Source organism: Mesoplodon bidens (assembly GCF_964165515.1).
Source record: "Mesoplodon bidens genome assembly, chromosome: X".
In the NCBI taxonomy this organism is placed as follows: domain Eukaryota; kingdom Metazoa; phylum Chordata; class Mammalia; order Artiodactyla; family Ziphiidae; genus Mesoplodon; species Mesoplodon bidens.
Window position 1 is genome coordinate 129,033,390 of NC_138163.1, and position 19,980 is coordinate 129,053,369.

The window sequence follows — 19,980 nt, forward strand, 5'->3', positions numbered from 1 at the left end:
GCCCCGGTCCGGGAAGATCCCACATGCCGCGGAGCAGCTGGGCCCGTGAGCCATGGCTGCTGAGCCTGCGTGTCCGGAGCCTGTGCTCCGCAACGGGAGAGGCCACAACAGTGAGAGGCCCATGTACTGCAAAAAAAAAAAAGAATGATACATTAATAAAAAAGAATGAAGTAATGCCATTTGCAGCAACATGGTTAAACACTGAGATGATCATACTAAGTGAAGTAAGTCAGACAGAGAAAGACACATATCATATGATATCACTTACATGTAGAATCTTAAAGTGATACAAATGAACTTATTTACCAAAGAGAAACAGACTCACAGACTTAGAAAACAAACTTACGGTTACCAAAAGGGAGTGGGGGTGGTTAACTTAGGCATTTGGGATTAACATATACACACTAGTATATATAAAATAGATAAACAACAAGGACCTACTGTATAGCACAGGGAACTCTACTCAGTATCTTGTAATAACCTGTAATGGAAAAGAATCTGAAAGAGAATATATATATATATAATGTATAACTGAATCACTTTGCTGTACACTTGAAACTAGCACAACATTGTAAATTAACTATACTTCAGTTTTAAAAAAATGATACATTAAGATTTCTGGCTGAGCAATCATAAGGATAGATTATGTAGTGTCTAGTACATATATAATGTATATATGACATATATGGAATATATGTAAAGTACACACACACACATAGTGCCCAGTACAGGTTTGGGACATGGTATGTATATGTGTTTAATAAATAGTCCCTCTCTCTCCCTCATGGGACATGGACATAAAGGACAACCTAGTTCAGACTCTAATATCCTATAGTTCCTTAAAGCTAGAGATACCCTCACACTCAAGTGGTGACCCTGGGTGATGCTTGCCTGATAATGTAGTGAAGATGGAAGAGTGATGTCTATAAGCCTTGATCCTTAGCCGTCTGATAGGCACTAACAATGATGCCCATCTTGGGAAATAATCAGAGTGAACGAGAGTAGCCGTAACGATGTGGCTTCCAAGAGGACATTTTTTTAAGACCAAGAGCTACTTTAGCATGATCCTGAGGGTGAAAGCTTACAGTAGAGAACTTTGACATTTCTCTGTTATCTGGATATAAATAGAACATTTGAGCCCCTTGGAAGAAAGCTTAGGTATTTACCAAGATGACCATTTTCTGCTGCTGCTGAGCAGTGAAATGCTTTCCAAATGCTTTTCTGATTGCATCAGCCCTTTAAGATGGATGTTTTGATATGACCTCGTTGACTAGGTGACTTTCAGAGATGACACACCCAGTTACCAACATGACCCAGTGTCTCCCCACACACCTCAGTCTGCAAAGCCAGGACCAGGCACTGGTTTTCAGGTTAACATTATGAACACCAAATTAATGCGTGGTTGCTACAGAAACCATGTTTTCTCCTTTCTTGGGTTTATAGTAGATGTCTAACCAAAAGACTTGGTCAAGAACTGCATCCCTTTGGGCCACTCTCATGCCTTCCGTACCTAACATCACTCATATCCCTGAGGACTCAGATAATTATGGCCAAATTCTACTCTCCGTCTGTTGGGTTAATTGCTAATATAAGGTCAGCAACACTGTATTCTTGACTTGGTGTTCTTTTTAAGACATAAAAAAAAATACAGGGCAATAATCTGCAGTTAACAGTGACTAGGTTGAAACAAAACCAGGAACAACGTGATGCAAAGTATGTAAGAGATGCTTTAATGTGCTTTGAAGATTCTTTTCCATTTGCATCATCAGTCAAGTACAGCAGTTATTTTTATATCGTCATGACTCTAGCTTTTGAAACTTGTAAAAGTAGTATAAAGATAGATCAGGGTACAAAATATAAGGGGTCCCTGTCACCCACTTTTTGTTTCTTCACTTTTTTTTTCTCTGCCTGTCAGGTTTTTTTTTTAAACATCTTTATTGGAGTATAATTGCTTTACAATGGTGTGTTAGTTTCTGCTGTATAACAAAGTGAATCAGCTATACATATATCCCCATATCCCCTCCCTCTTGCGTCTCCCTCCCACCCTCCCTATCCCACCCCTCGAGGTGGTCCCAAAGCACCGAGCTGATCTCCCTGTGCTATGCGGCTGCTTCCCACTAGCTATCTATTTTACGTTTGGTAGTGTATATATGTCCATGCCACTCTCTCACTTCGTCCCAGCTTACCCTTCCCCCTCCCCATATCCTCAAGTCCATTCTCTATGTTTCCATCTTTATTCCTGCCCTGCCCCTAGGTTCTTCCGAACCCTTTTTCTTAGATTCCATATATAAGTGTTAGCATACGGTATTTGTTTTTCTCTTTCTGACTTACTTCACTCTGTATGACAGACTCTAGGTCCATCCACCTCACTACAGATAACTCAGTTTCATTTCTTTTAATGACTGAGTAATATTCCATTGTATATATGTGCCACATCTTCTTGATCCATTCATCTGTCGATGGACACTTAGGTTGATTCCATGTTCTAGCTATTGTAAATAGTGCTTCAATGAACATTGTGGTACATGACTCTTTTTGAATTATGGTTTTCTCAGGGTATATGCCCAGTAGTGGGATTGCTGGGTCGTATGGTAGTTCTATTTTTAGTTTTTTAAGGAACCTCCATACTGTTCTCCATAGTGGCTGTATCAATTTACATTCCCACCAACAGTGCAAGAGGGTTCCCTTTTCTCCACACCCTCTCCAGCATTTATTGTTTGTAGATTTTTTGGTGATGGCAATTCTGACCAGTGTGAGGTGATACCTCATTGTAGTTTTGATTTGCATTTCTCTAATGATGAGTGATGTTGAGCATTCTTTCATGAGTTTGTTGGCAATCTGTATATCTTCTTTGGAGAAATGACTATTAGGTCTTCTGCCCATTTTTGGATTGGGTTGTTTGTTTTTTTTGTTATTGAGCTGCATGAGCTGCTTGTAAATTTTGGAGATTAATCCTTTGTCTGTTGCTTCATTTGCAAATATTTTCTCCCATTCTGAGGGTTGTCTTTTGGTCTTGTTTATGGTTTCCTTTGCTGAGCAAAAGCTTTTAAGTTTCATTAGGTCCCATTTGTTTATTTTTGTTTTTACTTCCATCTCTCTAGGAGGTGAGTCAAAAAGGATCTTGCTGTGATTTGTGTCATCGAGCGTTCTGCCTGTGTTTTCCTGTAAGAGTTTTATAGTGTCTGGCCTTACTTTTAGGTCTTTAATCCATTTTGAGATTATTTTTGTGTATGGTGTTAAGAAGTGTGCTAATTTCATTCTTTTACATGTAGCTGTCCAGTTTTCCCAGCACCACTTATTGAAGAGGCTGTCTTTTCTGCATTGTATATTCTTGCCTCCTTTATCAAAAATACCATGACCATATGTGCATGGGTTTATCTCTGGTCTTTCTATCCTGTTCCATTGATCCATATTTCTGTTTTTGTGCCAGTACCATACTATCTTGATTACTGTAGCTTTGTAGTATAGTCTGAAGTCAGGGAGCCTGATTCCTCCAGCTCTGTTTTTCTTCCTCAAGATTGCTTTGGCTATTTGGGGTCTTTTGTGTTTCCATACAAATTGTGGGATATTTTGTTCTAGTTCTGTGAAGAATGCCATTGGTAGTTTGATAGGGATTGCATTGAATCTGTAGATTGCTTTGGGTAGTGTAGTCATTTTCACAATGTTGATTCTTCCAGTCCAAGAACACCCACACTTTTTTGATGCAGTAAGACATTATGGAGTTCTTGTACATAGAAAGGCAATTGTGCCTGACTCTAGGAAGTATAAAGAGATAACAAACAGCCCCCACCATTAAGGAGGTTATTATCATGGGGAGATAGAGTTAGAAGCCAATGGTTTTGGCCCATGTTCACTTCCAGGGGGCATTTTGGTAGTGAATAAGAGATGAGTGCTATAGACAGATAATAATACAAATTCAGATTTATTGCATGGTTCTAGTTCTGTGTTCCATGTAACATCTCATTTAATCTTTACTACAAACCTATGAAGTAGGATATTATTTTTTTCACCATTTTACAGTCAGGGAAATTAAGGTACAGTCAGGTGAAGTAAATTCCCCAAGGCATACAGGTAGCAAGTGGTACAGCCAGGATCTGGAAGAATCCATGCAGTCCTCCTTCAGAATCTGCATTACAACCTCTGCATTGTTCTGCCATTCTGATGTCTAAGTGGGAAAATCAACTTTACCACTTACTATAGTAACAAATTGTGGGTGAAAAGAGAGAACTTTTTATTTTGTGCCCTGGTCTGTCTGTGTACTACTTTTACAAATTTGGAAAGCAGGAGTCATGATAATGTAAAAATAGCTGCTTCTTGACTAGTCAGGTAATGGTTAAAAGATCTTAAATCACGTTCAGGTAGCTCTTTCATGCTCCATATTGGAAGAGGGTTGCCTATTGGTTTACAAATGTTTATTGCATGCTTCAAACTTTAAATGTGTTGTCTTAGGAAGAATGCCATATTAAAAACACTTAAGGTTGCTGACTCCATAGTGGCAGATAACCGGATGGACAGCAGAATTTGGACTTAGTGGTATATCTTCAGCTGCTCTAAGAGTTAGTTTGTTCTCTTGTAAAAGGAGAATAATACTATCTACCTTATAGGGTCTTTGTAAGTATTAAATGAGCTATTGAGAATAAAATGCTTAACTTTATGCCTAGTACATAAAAATATACTCCATGATAATGACAGTGGTGATGGTGATGATGATAAAACCCTCTCTGCTGATCACATGCTCAATCTTAGAACCTTAAATTTTAGGACACTTAGCTGAGATGTTCTATGTTTTATACTTAAGAATATAATATTTATAATTAGAAATTGTCCTTCACTGAGCTCTTCTGTGGTCCATTACTGACTTCTACATACTTCATCTTTGCCATCTCTCTAAGACCTTATAAAAGCATTTGAAAGAAATTTTTACCAATTTCCCTATAACCAGAGTTGACTTGAGCAAAACTGGGTGAGAAGATTTCTTCTTAGATGAATGTTCCTTCACCCCCCACTCCCCCAATTGCCCGGACATTAGAATTTGCAGAACATGATTCTGAACAATCTTGTGAACAGATGAGAATATTCCCAGAGTTGAAAGAAATAGTGTGATCATGTTGCCTGTAAGTGGAATATCTCATCTAATTCATTATACATACTGTGCATACATCTACTTCCAGTCTGTATTGTCCACTGTAACCAGGCACACTGAATTTCAATAAATAATTCCCTGGGCATTCTTTATCTAAATTAATTTATAATTGTGTTCACTGAGCATTATGTATTCTTTGTGGTTAGAGATGAGACATCAAGAAAGGCTTCTTTGGATTCTGGAATCCCTTCCATTCACTATCACAGGAAGTATGCTCTCAGATTTTAGAATACTAATTGAAAGTTAAAGCACATTTTAAGAAGTCTGGAATGTATAATTAAACCAAATGGTTAGTCCTACTTGCTGTTGTGTGCATATATAAGCATTTTAATTGTATTCAATTCTATAAAATAGAAACATTTAGTTGCTTTTTTTTTCTTTCAGCTTTCCAAAGCAATATTTACGGGAGTGGGCTAAAATGCAGACTTATAAATAGGACCAAATTTCATTGAATTGGAAGAAAAGTTCACCACTACGAGGGTATGTATTGTGTGTGTTGTTTTTATGCCCATGCACTGTAATCACTCTTCAGGCCCTGAAATGATAAGAGTATTTTTGTGGATCTCATGTAATTCATTTACAGTCACAGCATGAAGGAAAATCTCTCCTGATCAACATATTAGAGTATATAGTGGGAAAAGTAGCATAGCTTTCATTTTAGTAATGAAGATTGGGTGATTTTCTATATTTTAATCTTTTTTTCCCCACATAAGCCTCACTTCCCCTGCCAGTAAACCTCCATTGTTAAAATGTGAAAGAGCTCGAGCGACCAGCAGCTGAATTTTCACTCTAAATTGCTAGCTTGCATGAACTGCCAGCTGCCAATATCAAGCGCTCATCCCTGTCTCATGACTCACCGTTGACCTCAGTGAGATAAACCATCGGGTGTGGGCCTAATATTGACTTATCCCTGGCTTTGGGGTGTTCAGTAAGTAAGTACCAAGGGCTTAGTGAAGGCTAGGAGAAGCCACCCGGGCGTTAATTAGGCCAGTAGGTGAAAAGTGGAATCCAGCAACATAGATCAGAAATAAAGCCAGGAGACCCATTGGAAGCTAGTCTGGAAACAAACAAACAAACAAAAAAACATCCTGGGTATAGCAATATTAAATCTGATTCAGTTAAAGAAGGTTTTAAATGATGATCCCTCAGTGGTGTAAAAACTGAAAGCAAACTCTCTCTCCGATATTCAGCACTCAGCACACTTCCTTCTAAGCACCCAGTAAATCTCTGGAGGATAATTGAAAGAATGAACGTGAATGTTGAAAGCCGAATTTAGTGTTACATCCACCGCTTTGCCTCTCTATTTTCCTGCATGCCTACTTCTATCTTCTTTCTTATGTTCTCTCTCTCTGTCTCTCTTTCCCTCTCTCTCTCTCTCTGTCTCTCTCTCTGTCTGTCTCTCTCTCTCTCTCTCTCCCTCCCTCTCTCAACTGATAGTCTCTCCTCCCTCATCCATGTGACATGACCATATCATGACTCAACTCCTGAGTTAATATCAACTCTATTGCAAAGACCAACCCAAATGGAACCAAATTTCCTAGTACGAAATAATCTGTGCCCCACCTTCTCAAAAAACTACTGGAGTCAACTTAAAATAAAAATGCATAGACGTTTGAATCCAGGCTAGTGAAAAGGAATTTAAATTGTGGTCAATTTAAATTGTGAGAGTATAACAGGAAAGTGAGACTATAACAGGAATAAAATAATGAAATGAAATAGTCACTGTAACTGACATGTAACTTTACCTGGTAGGCAAGATAGTTAGGGAAACACTATGGATCATAAAGCTGTCACCACCTAATGGAAGAAATTGTCATTTTTTAAAAACCAGGTCTTATCATAATGCTTGACACATAGTAGGTACTCAGTAAACATTTGTCAGATGACTGAAAGAAGGTAAACAGTTTCATGGAAAAAATGTAACATTATATGCACAGAGAAACACGTTCACACAAATAAGATACAAGTCAGTGTGAGTATTTTTCAGCCAACTAGCAATACAATAGGGGCTACTTTAACCACATCTCTACAAAATACAGATACCTTTTCCGTAAGGATTCTGATACAAGCTGAGAGGTAACATGGGACAGTAGTTCAGAGAAGGCTTTAGTCCTCCTTACAACGACTTTGGCTATATATAGCAGAAATGGATTCAAGTGGACCAAACTAGTGTAAACGAAAAAGCCACTACTTATTATTAAGATACAATAACCTGGGGCTTCCCTGGTGGCACAGTAGTTAAGAATCCACCTGCCAATTCAGGGGACACGGGTTCAAGCCCTGGTCTGGGAAGATACCACATGCCGCAGAGCAACTAAGCCCATGAGCCACAACTCCTGAGCCTGCGCTCTAGAGCCCGTGAGCCACAACTGCTGAAGCCCGCGTGCCCAGAGCCCATGCTCCGCAACAAGAGAAACCGCTGCAGTGAGAAGCCCGTGCACTGTGAAGAAGAGTAGCCCCTACTCGCTGCAACTAGAGGAAGCCCATGCACAGCAACCAAGGTCCAATGCAGCCAAAAAAAAAAAAAAAAAAGATACAGTAACATAGACCCCAAAGGCCTTGGGAAGAGATTAGAATGAGGGCTTAAGAAACCATCTGCATTCTGTCCCTTTCTCATCTCTGCATCACTCTACAAGCCTTCCTCATTTCTTTCTCTTTTTCTCTAAGTTTCTTTTTTTTTAAATATTTATTTGGTTCCACCAGGTCTTAGTTGTGGCTCGCCGGCTCTTTAGTTGCAGCACATGGGCTCCTTTAGTTGCAGCAGGCGGGCTCCTTAGTTGCAGAAGGTGGGACCCTTAGTTGTGGCATGCAAACTCTTAATTGCAGCATGCATGTGGGATCTAGTTCCCTGACCAGGGATCGAACCTGGGCCCCCTGTATTGGGAGCACCGAATCTCATCCACTGTGCTACCAGGGAAGTCCCTTTCTCTAAGTTTCTTTCTCTCCCTTCTCCTGGGATTCCCTGCTCTTTAATCTCCATGGTGAAAAACAGGATCACACCACCATTCATGGATTCATATTGCCTTCTTTTAAGTAAGGAGTCCTGATGGAAACTGGAATCTCAGTTCAAATTCTAAGTTTTCAGGGAAGGTCCTCTCTTTTGTCCAGTCTGACTCACACATTCAAGTCTGGACCAATCGACTGTGCACAGGAAGCCAAGGCCAAATCACAGAGAATGGTTGCCAGGGTACTGCTCTTACCTTTTGGGTGATGTCCTGAAGAAGGATTCTACTGTAGCCAAGATAATATTATTGAATTCATTGCTTTGAGGGGATCTAACACTTAACACAAGGCTAGAAGCAAGAGATCCTAGAATTATTGTTGGATAACCTAGACCATCTCTTGCAAGTATACCCCTTCCCAAACGTGATTTGGCCAAAGCTGCATATCAGTACAAAAATAAGCTTTCCAGTGGGCATCTGATATGTATATACTTTGTGTTGTTAATAGAAATGAGACCCCATATGCTCTTGCTTTCAGATGACTATGTGGAAAGTTTAAATAAATGTCTTTTTTTTTGAAAATTAAAGAACCTGGCTTGTATTCTCACTTAGATTAAAAAGTCATCCTACCTTTATTTTTTTTTAGTTTTTATTGGAGTATAGTTGATTTACAATGTTGTGTTAGTTTTTGCTGTATAGCAAAGTGAATCAGTTATACATATACATACATTCACCCTATTTTAGATTCTTTTCCAATATAGGCCATTACAGAGTATTTTTTTTTCTTTTTAATTTATCTGTATTTGTTACAACTTTTAAAGCAGAATGTGACTCGAGCACTATGTCTCCATTCACAAAACTTGCTCCGAGTCACTTTTCAAACAGCTTTACAACATGCCTAGATAGGCTTATAATTCTGCTACTCTCAACAACACTTTTCTGTGGAAAACAAGCCCTATGTATGGACAGTAACTCCCATCAAGTTGGTTTTGGTTCAGTTGAACATACTCATACTAATTCCTAGGGGCCTGGCACATGCAGTCAACACAGGCGATGGAAGGTTTAAAAAGTAAATCCCAGAAGATGAAAGTTGCTTTAAGAAGTATTTTCTTTTAAACATCAAGGTATATACTTCAGAACACTTCAGTGACAGAAGATTTGGTCTACTAAAGAATCCGCTTGATAGCTGAACACTTCAGACCATGAAGTTAACGTAGGTTACATACACCTTACAACAAACGCTATAAAATAAGCCAACATGAAACTAGAAAAAAACTAGCTCTGCTTTTAGTGCCTAAATTATCACAGTATCACACTTAGTAGAAAGAAATCTTATCTTCCCCTTAAGTAGTTGTCATGCCATACAGGTTTTTAAATGTTAACAAAAATAAAGAAATACTTGAAAACATTATCAGAAGAACTGAAAACAAGAGTGTTGAACACGCGGCTACGTATTCCTCAGGCAGAGCTCAGTCTACTTCTTCCATGCGGGACGTGTCGTCATCTCCTTCGAGGGGCGGCATCTCCTCCGTTACAGCAGCACTGCTGTCGTCAGCAGTGGGGTCATCTTCATCAATACCAAGACCAAGTTTGATCATCCTATAGATCCTGTTAGCATGTGTCTGGGGATCCTCCAGACTGAAGCCAGAAGACAGGAGAGCCGTTTCGTACAGCAGGATGACCAGATCCTTCACAGACTTGTCATTCTTGTCAGCCTCTGCCTTCTGCCTCAAGGTCTCAATGATGGAATGGTCAGGGTTTATCTCCAGGTGCTTCTTCGCTGCCATGTAACCCATCGTTGAGTTGTCTCTCAGCGCCTGAGCCTTCATGATCCTTTCCATATTTGCTGTCCAGCCATACGTGCTTGTGACAATGCAGCACGGGGATGTCACCAATCGGTTAGACACGACCACCTTTTCAACTTTCTTCTCCAAGATGTCCTTCATGATTTTGCAGAGGTTTTCAAACTTTGTCTTTTTTTCTTCCTGTTTCTTTTTCTCTTCTTCGTCCTCTGGAAGTTCCAGGCCCTCTTTGGTGACTGACACTAAGGTCTTCCCCTCAAACTCCTTCAGCTGCTGCACACAATACTCATCAATAGGCTCGATCATGTAGATCACTTCCAAGCCGTGCTTCCGAAGACGTTCCACAAAGGCAGAGTTAGCTACCTGGTCCTTAGTCTCACCTGTGATGTAATAGATGTGTTTCTGGTTCTCCTTCATTCTTGTGCAGTAGTCCTTGAGGGAAACCATCTCATCACCAGAAGCAGAAGTGTAGTACCTCAACAGCTCTGAAAGTTTCTTTCGATTTTGAGAATCTTCATGTATTCCAAGCTTAATGTTTTTAGAGAACTGCTCATAAAACTTCTTGTAGTTCTCTTTATCTTCTGCCAGTTCAGTGAAGAGTTCTAAGCATTTTTTGACCAAATTCTTCCTAATAACTTTCAAAATTTTGCTTTGTTGCAGCATCTCACGGGAAATGTTTAAAGGGAGATCCTCCGAGTCCACCACGCCTCTGATGAAGTTTAGATACTCGGGGATCAGCTCCTCGCAGTTGTCCATGATGAAAACTCTGCGAACGTACAACTTAATGTTGTTCTTTTTCTTTCTGTTTTCGAACAGGTCAAAGGGAGCACGTCTTGGGACAAAAAGAAGAGCTCTGAATTCCAGCTGTCCTTCAACTGAAAAATGCTTCACCGCCAGGTGATCCTCCCAGTCGTTGGTCAAGCTCTTGTAGAACTCTCCGTACTCCTCGTTACTAATGTCGTCCGGGTTTCTGGTCCAAATAGGCTTCGTCTTGTTCAGTTCTTCCTGGTCGATGTACTTCTCCTTGATCTTCTTCTTCTTCTTCTTGTCACCATCCTTCTTTTCTTCCTCCTCTTCCTCAGAGCCAACATCTTCTATCTCAGGTTTGTCCTCAGACTCCTTGTCTTCTTTTTCCTTTTCTTCTTCTTTGTCTTCCTTTTCTTCTGCCTCGTCGTCACTGACTTCTTTATCACGTTCCTTCTCCACAAAAAGAGTGATGGGATAGCCGATAAACTGCGAGTGCTTCTTCACAATCTCTTTTATTCTCCGTTCCTCTAAGTACTCAGTTTGGTCTTCTTTAAGATGCAGAATAACTTTTGTTCCACGACCCATAGGTTCTCCTGTGTCAGTCCTCACTGTGAAGGACCCTCCTGCAGAAGACTCCCAGGCATACTGCTCATCGTCGTTATGTTTGGTGATCACGGTCACTTTCTCGGCCACCAGATAGGCTGAATAAAACCCGACGCCAAACTGGCCAATCGTAGAAATATCTGCACCAGCCTGCAAAGCCTCCATGAACGCCTTGGTCCCAGACTTGGCAATGGTACCAAGATTGTTGATCAAATCGGCCTTGGTCATTCCAATCCCGGTGTCCACAATAGTGAGCGTGCGATCTTGCTTGTTCGGAATGAGGTTAATATGCAGCTCTTTCCCAGAATCTAGTTTACTGGGGTCTGTCAAGCTCTCATACCTGATCTTGTCCAGAGCATCGGACGAATTTGAAATAAGCTCCCTCAAAAAGATCTCTTTATTCGAGTAGAATGTGTTGATGATCAGCGACATCAACTGGGCAATTTCCGCCTGGAAGGCGAACGTCTCCACCTCCTCCTCCTCCATCGGCTGGTCTTGGGTCTGGGTTTCCTCGGGCATCTCGGCTAAAGGACCGCAAACGCTCCGCAGCAACGCAGCACCAGGACGCAGAAGCAACTCCATTACAGAGTATTGAGTAGAGTTCCCTGTGCTATACAGTAGGTCCTTAGTTATCTATTTTATATATAGTAGTGTGTGTATGTCAATCCCAATCTCCCAATGTATCCCTCCCCCTTCCCTCCCCCCGTACCGGTAACCATGAGATTGTTTTCTACATCTGTGACTTTGTTTTATAAATAAGTTCATTTCATCCTACCTTTAAATGGAAATGGGCCTCAGATGGTCTTGAGCACAGAGTCCAAATTTTTCTTAGAAAAGAACTTAAAGTCTGCTCTAAGTCCTGCATGAGAACACAGAGATCCCACCCACTCCCCAAATAAACAGATTATGGGATATAGGAGAAATATTTTGACCTTGGAAGCTTTACAGGGAAGTGTTAGGGTCAACTGCCATGAGTACCATAGCACCCTTCTGGCCCTGATGAATGTCTGGGTTACAGGTAAGGGAGAGAAAACATGTGATGACATCAGATTCCCAAATATCTTTCCCTTGAAAGCATGCATGACATAGGTGTTAATCAGCTTATAATAACCAAGAGACAACAGTTGCGTGTAGTGTGGCCAGAATGCAGGGTTCTTAGGATAGGAATGAGTCCCCTATCCCCATGTATTAATACATTCAAAGCTGTTCCATTCTTACCATGGGTAATACAGAATTTTCAGGGAGGTCTAGACTTACCTGTTTCCCCCTTCCTCTTTCTTCACAGCCAAAAACAAACTGGATAGAATGGTTAAACGTCACATTCATGCATTGGGGGGAGAGAAGGTAATATAACAACTTGCTCCTTTGTCCAGTTCCCACCAAACATATAAAATTTCCGAAAATGTTTCACTCTCTGCTTGTTGTAGTGAAATTTCCAGTAGCATGAGGCACAGTACTAAACACAGGCCAGTAGACTCAGGCTGAGACCTAGCAGACCCTTGGAGGAAGAAATGATTAATAGTATCAGACTGACATCCTTGAGGGACTGATCTCCTATCTCTGAGACAACAATAATCTAACTTTACAGAACAAACAGCACCACTAGACTGAGACTTGAGCCATCTTAGTGCATTCTTAAGAAACGGAGGAACTAAAAGAACAGCTTTAGAATCACAGTCAGGAAACATGCCAGTGAGACAATGGTTGGAGTGCACTTGGCAGGCTTTAGGGAAACACCAGCTGAATCCAATATGTTCATTACACAATGCAAGCAAAATCTGAGCAAGTGGAAACCCAGCTGAAGCAAATGTAGCTGGAAAGCAGTAATAAAAAAACAATCAGGAAATGGGGCAAATGTGGTTAGAAAGCAGTACTAAAAATCAGTCAGGGAACTTGGGGATTTCTTAGGGCTTGTGAACCAAGTAAGAGAGACTGGAATATATAGGGCAGTGGTTCTCAAACTTGGTCCCTGGAGGAGCAGCATTAGTTTGCCAGCTTGTTAGCAGTGCAGTTTCTTAGCCTTGTCCCAGTCTTGCTGAATCAGAAACTCTGGGGACGGGGCTCAGAAAGTTGTGATTTAACAAGTACCCCAAGTGAATGGTTATGAAGAGGCATTTATATAGTTCACTTGATTTGTCATCGGTGATGACAAATTCAGGGAGTAGTTGGGATAGAAACCAGATGCTGATGAGTTGAAAACTGTACTGGCCATTAGTGCTATTCTCTGTATGTTTCCACTTCTCAGTCTCCTAGGATCCCGGTGAGATGGCACTTCTTGACCCCACTGTGGTCGCCAGCTGACTAGTTTTGGCCAATGAGTTGTGAGGGGAAGTCACGTGTATCCCTTTAGGGTTGAATATTTCATGATAACCTTCAGATTATTTCCCTCCACCACAGCAACCAGCAAGTTTCGTTGTGTGCTCCTTCATCTGGATGGAGCCAGAAGTGAGGAGACCTGCATAAAAGAAAGTGAATCTTTCCCATCATAAAAAAAGAGGTATTTATTAAGCATGGAGGGAGAAACATTATATATTTGTCATGTATAGATGGGAGAAGAAACAAAAATGTTTGAATAAATGTACTATAAGCATATTCCCTAGAGTTCTGATTTTCAAAAGCCAGGTCATGACACATTACTGGGTTGTGAAATACATCTGAGTCACTGATCAGCATTTAGAAAAGTTGATTAGAAAATATCTATTGAACTTAAGGTATTTTCTCCTTGAAATCTTCTTTTCAGTCATCTGTCTTTGTGTAAATGTATGTATGTGTGTGTGCAATTGGGATGTAAAGATTATTTATTACCTTGGATAGAGGTCAAAATGTTGCAAAACCCACTTCTCTAAGACAGTGATTCTTTTTTTAAAAATTTATTTTATTGAAGTATAGTTGATTTACAATGTTGTGTTAATTTCTGCTGTACAGCAAATTGATTCAGTTATATATATATATATATATACACACATACATATATATATATATACATTCTTTTTCATAATCTTTTCCATTATGGTTTATCACAGGATACTGAATGCTGTTCCATGTGCTAAACAGTAGGACCTTGTTGTTTATCCATCCTATATATAATAGTTTGCATTTGCTAATCCCAAACTCCCAAATTCTTCCCTCCTCCATCTCCCCCCCCTTCTCTATGACTAAGACAGTGATTCTTAAACTTTAATGTACATAGAAAGTACCCAGGTGTGTTGAAGATGAATTTCCAGGCCCCAGGCAGAGGATGTGGTACGCTAGACCTGAGGTGGACCTAAGAATCTGCATTTTAACCAGTGCGCCAGCTGATTCTGATTCAGGTTGTCTGCAGATCCACTTCGAGCAAGTTTCTAGGGTAGACATTGTAACTGATATTAATGATAAAAATTTAATAATTCACATTAAGTATTTTTGAGCCCCAATTAAGGCTAGGCTAAAGGTTGTGGAGTTTATAAAGTTTAATTAGACATGGATCCTTCCCTCAAAGACATAAACAAATTTAAAGAAGCAGTCTTTATTGTTGGGCCTGCCTGATTTGGAAAGTCTACAAAAGACAAAAAAGGTAAAATATCCCTGGGGATATTATTTGCCACTTACAATCCACTTAGTAAGGGAAAACATATGGGGGCAATCAGAATCTCTGATAGCACATACAGTGCCTTTGTGAGTAGTAAAAAGGGGTACCTATTCTGGGCAAATGAATTAAGAAAACACACACCTAATGGGTGGACCATCTAGAAAGAGTTGCCCCTTCCTCCATATTAATGTAGGCTCAGGCTAGCACCATGGTTCTGTGTGGTAGATTGCAGCAAGGGCCACAAAGTATTCTTTTCTACCCATACTCTTTGGTACTGCTCTCCCACACTAATTCTAGACTGTTGTTAAGACTTGATTTAGCCAATGGGACATCTGCAAACATGATGCAAGCAGAGATTTGAAAAGGGCTTATACTCTGGAGTTTGCCCTCTTGCTGTTCTCAGTAACTTTTCTTACCACGTAAACAGTCCATCCAGGTTAGCCAGATGGATGGTGAGAGTCTCTAAGGGGAGAGGTCTCAGTCATCCCAGCCATCCGAGCTGAGGCCATCCTAAACCAGCCAGCTCCAGCCCATTCATCAGCTGACTATAGATGAAAAAGCAAGCTAGCCAAGATCAGCCAAGCCTAGAAGAACCACCCAGCTGAGCCCAACCCATATTGCCAACCTATAATAATGAGCAAAAAAAAAAGGTTATTGTTTTAAGCCACCAAGGTTTGAGGTATTTGGGTGTTTGGCAAAGGCTAATGCGACACTTAGCCAGTAAGCTCTGACTGGAAACAGTCCTCATTCAAGCCCCCAAGCCCAATAATCTGTACAGGACACAAGCTGCACCATTAAACATGGCAGCCTGAGGTGCAAACTATGTTAAGTCAGATTAAGCTGTAAAGGCTGCAGGGCAACCACCAATAAATCTCTGCCTGGTAGAGTAGTTGGATTCTGACTGTCTGGTCATATAGGAGAGAGTGAAATGACTCAAGAAGAGCCTGCTGGGTTGGGAAATTAGATGGTCTAATGATAAGATCAGACTCAGTGAATGCATAATAGATTGTACATCATCACAAAAATTCCAGATTGACTGTTGTAATGAAGGCAGTCATTGTACACCCATGGCCTCTTAGGCATAAGAATTGCTTTGGGCATTTTTATTAAGAAAAGTATGCATATTTAGAAGATATAATTACTTCAGTATTTTATTATCCATCTGGATCCTGTGCAAAACCATTCTTCAAATGTGTTCCTATGTAACACAGCAGCAGGAAACAGCCAGAGAAGCTCCAGTGACAATTTCCCCTCACTCTCTACATGTTATCACGCCATCAAATATGAAGGGAAAAAACTGGAATCTCTCTTCCATATTTTCTTCAATTTGGAAAGTTTTCCCTTTCCTTTTAAAATCTGGAACAGTTTCCTTTCATGATATTCACAAATACCTGCACTGATCACAGAAAAAGGAAAATCATATCCCTGCACAGTCCCCTGTGTGCAGAAATGAAGTCTGAGCAGGCTGGTTTATCATTCTAAAGTGGGAGTAGACAACTGTTGAATTTAGAGATGAGTTGCATGCATAGAAAATGACAAGACACAGAAATGCCCACAGCACAAGGGCAGCACCTTATACACCTGTTGGGGTTGGGAGGAATCCTGGAACAACCCTGAGAGAAATCAGCAATGCTGGTGTTCTTTAATGGGGTCCATGGATACACCGTAGCTGGGATGCAGAACCACTGGGATTAAGCGCAACAATTCATGTGAACGAATGTGTGTGCTTTTACCTGTGGAGAGGGTTCAGTTGCTTTCATCAGATTCCTAAAGGGATCTTTGTCCTCACTACCCTTCCCCAAGAGTTAAAATCCACTACAGTAATGGAATCTTAATTTGTGAGCATCTCACTTCATTAGAGGATGACTTGGTTTTCTTTCTTTTTTTTCTTCCTTTTCTTTTCTTTGACAGCTTTATTGAGGTATAATTGATGCACAAAAAACTGCTCATGTTTAAGGTATACAATTTGATGAGTTTAGACATATGCATCCACCCATGATGCTATCCCCACAATCAAGGGAATAACCATATCTGTCACCTCCAGAAGTTTCCTTGTGTCCCTTGTGTGTGTGTGTGGTAAGAACATTTAACATGAGATCTACCCTCTTAAGAAATGTTTAAGGGCACAACACCATGTTGTTAACTATAGACAGTATGCTGTACATCAGATCTCTAAAACTTATTCATCTTTCATACCTGAAATTTAATACCTATTGAACAACAACAACTTATGGGGAGCTCTTGTTCAACTGTTTTTCTTTTTAAACCAGACCCTGATTGTCCTTTACACAGAAGTACTTTGCACTCCATATGTAACATGAATCTTTTCTTTCCTTGATTTTCCCCTGCTCTACCATTCTCACACAACAAAATTAAAGTGTTGCTGTTTTTTCATCATGCAGCGCAATCTCCTTTTTCATTGTGTATGTATAAAACCAAGTTACTGCAACCCTTGTTGGTTCTCAGGTGATCCCATTCCAGGGACATCTGCAGTAGTTTGTGATTCTCCCACAGAATTTCAAATTAGCTGGAAATATATGGAAAAACATCTTCCAGGCAATGAAATGAAGCTATGGGGTAAAATTGACCAGACTACCTCATTTATTAGCTGTGTAAGTTGGACCATTGCTTACCATCTATATGTATTAGTTTTTTCCTTATAAAATGAAGATAGGGGCTTCCCTGGTGGCGCAGTGGTTGAGAGTCCGCCTGCCGATGCAGGGGACATGGGTTCGTGCCCTGGTCCGGGAGGATCCCACATGCCGCGGAGCGGCTGGGCCCGTGAGCCATGGCCACTGAGCCTGCGCGTCCGGAGCCTGTGCTCCGCAACGGGAGAGGCCACAGCAGTGAGAGGCCCGCGTACCGCAAAAAATAAATAAATAAATAAATAAATAAATAAATAATAAAATGAAGATAGTAATGATTACTAGCTAAGTATATTGTTGAAGCATTAAATAAGGCAATCTTTTTTTATTGAAATATAGTTGGTTTACAATGTTGTGTTAGTTATTGGTGTACAGCAGAGTGATTCAGTTATATATATATACACACACACATATATGTATATGTTCTTTTTCAGGTTCTTTTCTGTTATAGATTTTTACAAGATATTGAATATAGTTCCCTGTCCTATACAGTAGGACCTTGTTGTTTATCTATTTTATATATAGTAGTATATATTTATTAATCCCAAACTCCTAATTTATCCCTCCATCAATTTCCCCTTTGATAACCATAAGTTTGTTTTCTATGTCTGTGAGTCTGTTTCTGTTTGGTAAATAAGTTCATTTGTATCATATTTTAGATTCCACATATAAGTGATATCATATACTTGTTTTTCTCTGTCTGACTTACTTCACTTGGTATGATAATCTCTAGGCCCATCCATGTTGCTGCAAATGGCATAATTTCATTCTTTTTTTAAATTAATTTTTAATTGGAGTATAGTTGATTTACAATGTTGTATTAGTTTCTGCTGAAGAGCAAAGTGAGTCAGTTATACATATACATATATCCATTCATTTTTCAGATTCTTTTCTCATATAGGTCATTACAGAGTATTGAGTAGAGTTCCCTGTGCTTTACAGTAGGTTCTTATTAGTTATCTATTTTATATATAATAGTGTGTATGAGTTATCTATTTTATATATAGTAGTGTGTATGTGTCAATCCCAGTCTCCTAATTTATCCCCCCTACCTTTCTCTCTTGGTAACCATAAGTTTGTTTTCTACATCTGTGACTCTATTTCTGTTTTGTAAATAGGTTCATTTGTACCACGCTTTTTTTATGACTGAGCAATCTTTTAAAACACAGAGCAGAGTACCTAGAACATAATAAGTCTTCAATAAATACTGGCTGTTAGGATTAGAAATAGCCTACCTCAGCATTTGTTGGTTTATGTTTCCCACATACCATTTACATCCCCCAAGCCAGGAACACAGAGCCTCTGAGTCAAAAAGAAGAAAGAGGACTGTAATCTGTAATCATTGTGATCTGTAGTGTCACGACTAGTACTTAAATGAGAATAGAGTCTGTGTATTACGCTCTCAGCCTTATGCTTGTTCAAGATACTATGATACCACGTCTGTTGAAGGTGCCCTTCTGAGTCTGCTCCGTGCTACTGTGGCTTTCCATCACCATCAGTCAGGGCAACACATGTTAATTAAGCACTTTACTGTTTTTGCACATGATTTATTAGGTCTGTTTTCGTTAACGTGTTTGATCAAAAAGAAAAGTAATTAAGTGGGGAACAGTGGCGGCAAGACATACGCGGCATCAATTATTAAAAATAAAAGTTCTTAGGATGAGAGCCTGAGCATTCATCCTTAAGCCATCTGTGGTGTGGGCCTCAGCTGACGGCAAACCATCTGAAAAATTACTACCTCTAATTCTTAGATTCACTGTTAATTTTTTAAGAGTGTTAAAGGGAAATATATTTTGATATTTACAGTGAAAATACCAGTAGCTGGCAAAGGAAGACGGGCATTGTACAATCTTCTCTTTATCCCTTAATCATAGAAAATCAGTAAAACTCCTCTCCAGTCAAAAACCTGTGATTTGTCCTTTAAATATCAGTAATACAACTTTGTAAGATAGACATCTCAGAAAATAATGACTGCACAAATTTAATGGGGAAAAACACATTTTTAAGAGAAAAAAATACCCACTATTTCTTCCTTGAATAACTTGTTTTTCTAATAGAAGGAATCATTAGAAGTTAGAAGGCAACCCCAGAGGTCATTGTGTGGATCCCTCATTTTTCTAGGCAGGGTTATAAACAAAATCTCCTAGCATTTTTTCTAGCCTTTTCAATAAAAGCACCCCAAGGTGGAGACTCTTACTCAGGTATTATGATTAATCCTGCTATTCTGACGAATCTATAAAATGAAAATCATCATCTCCTACCCTCAAGAGATATTTAAGAGGCTATGGGTTCTCAATATCTGAAAGTCGATGAGTTTTAATTATTGGAGTCAATTTAATGACACTTAAAGAGTCACCATCAATTATGTTTGCAACAGGGTAGGGTATAAATATACAAATAAATTGGATGCCACTGCCAGGGAATATTCACATATGGCAAGAATTCAGCCTTAGACTATAAGAATAATGTATCTTACTATAATGAAGCTAATTTTCTACTTTGCAATTTATTACTATCTTTCATTTTGAGA

At 39.7% G+C, this 19,980-nt stretch overlaps 1 protein-coding gene across 1 annotated transcript; it reads right to left on the minus strand.

Annotated features, from left to right (window-relative positions):
- Positions 1-9,175: 9,175 nt before the first annotated feature.
- Positions 9,176-11,809, minus strand: LOC308608405 (heat shock protein HSP 90-alpha-like). Its single transcript, XM_081221422.1, has one exon. It carries the CDS (start codon positions 11,754-11,756, stop codon positions 9,555-9,557), a length of 2,202 nt encoding a protein of 733 aa, XP_081077548.1. The 5' UTR covers positions 11,757-11,809; the 3' UTR covers positions 9,176-9,554.
- Between the last annotated feature and the right edge of the window lie 8,171 nt (positions 11,810-19,980).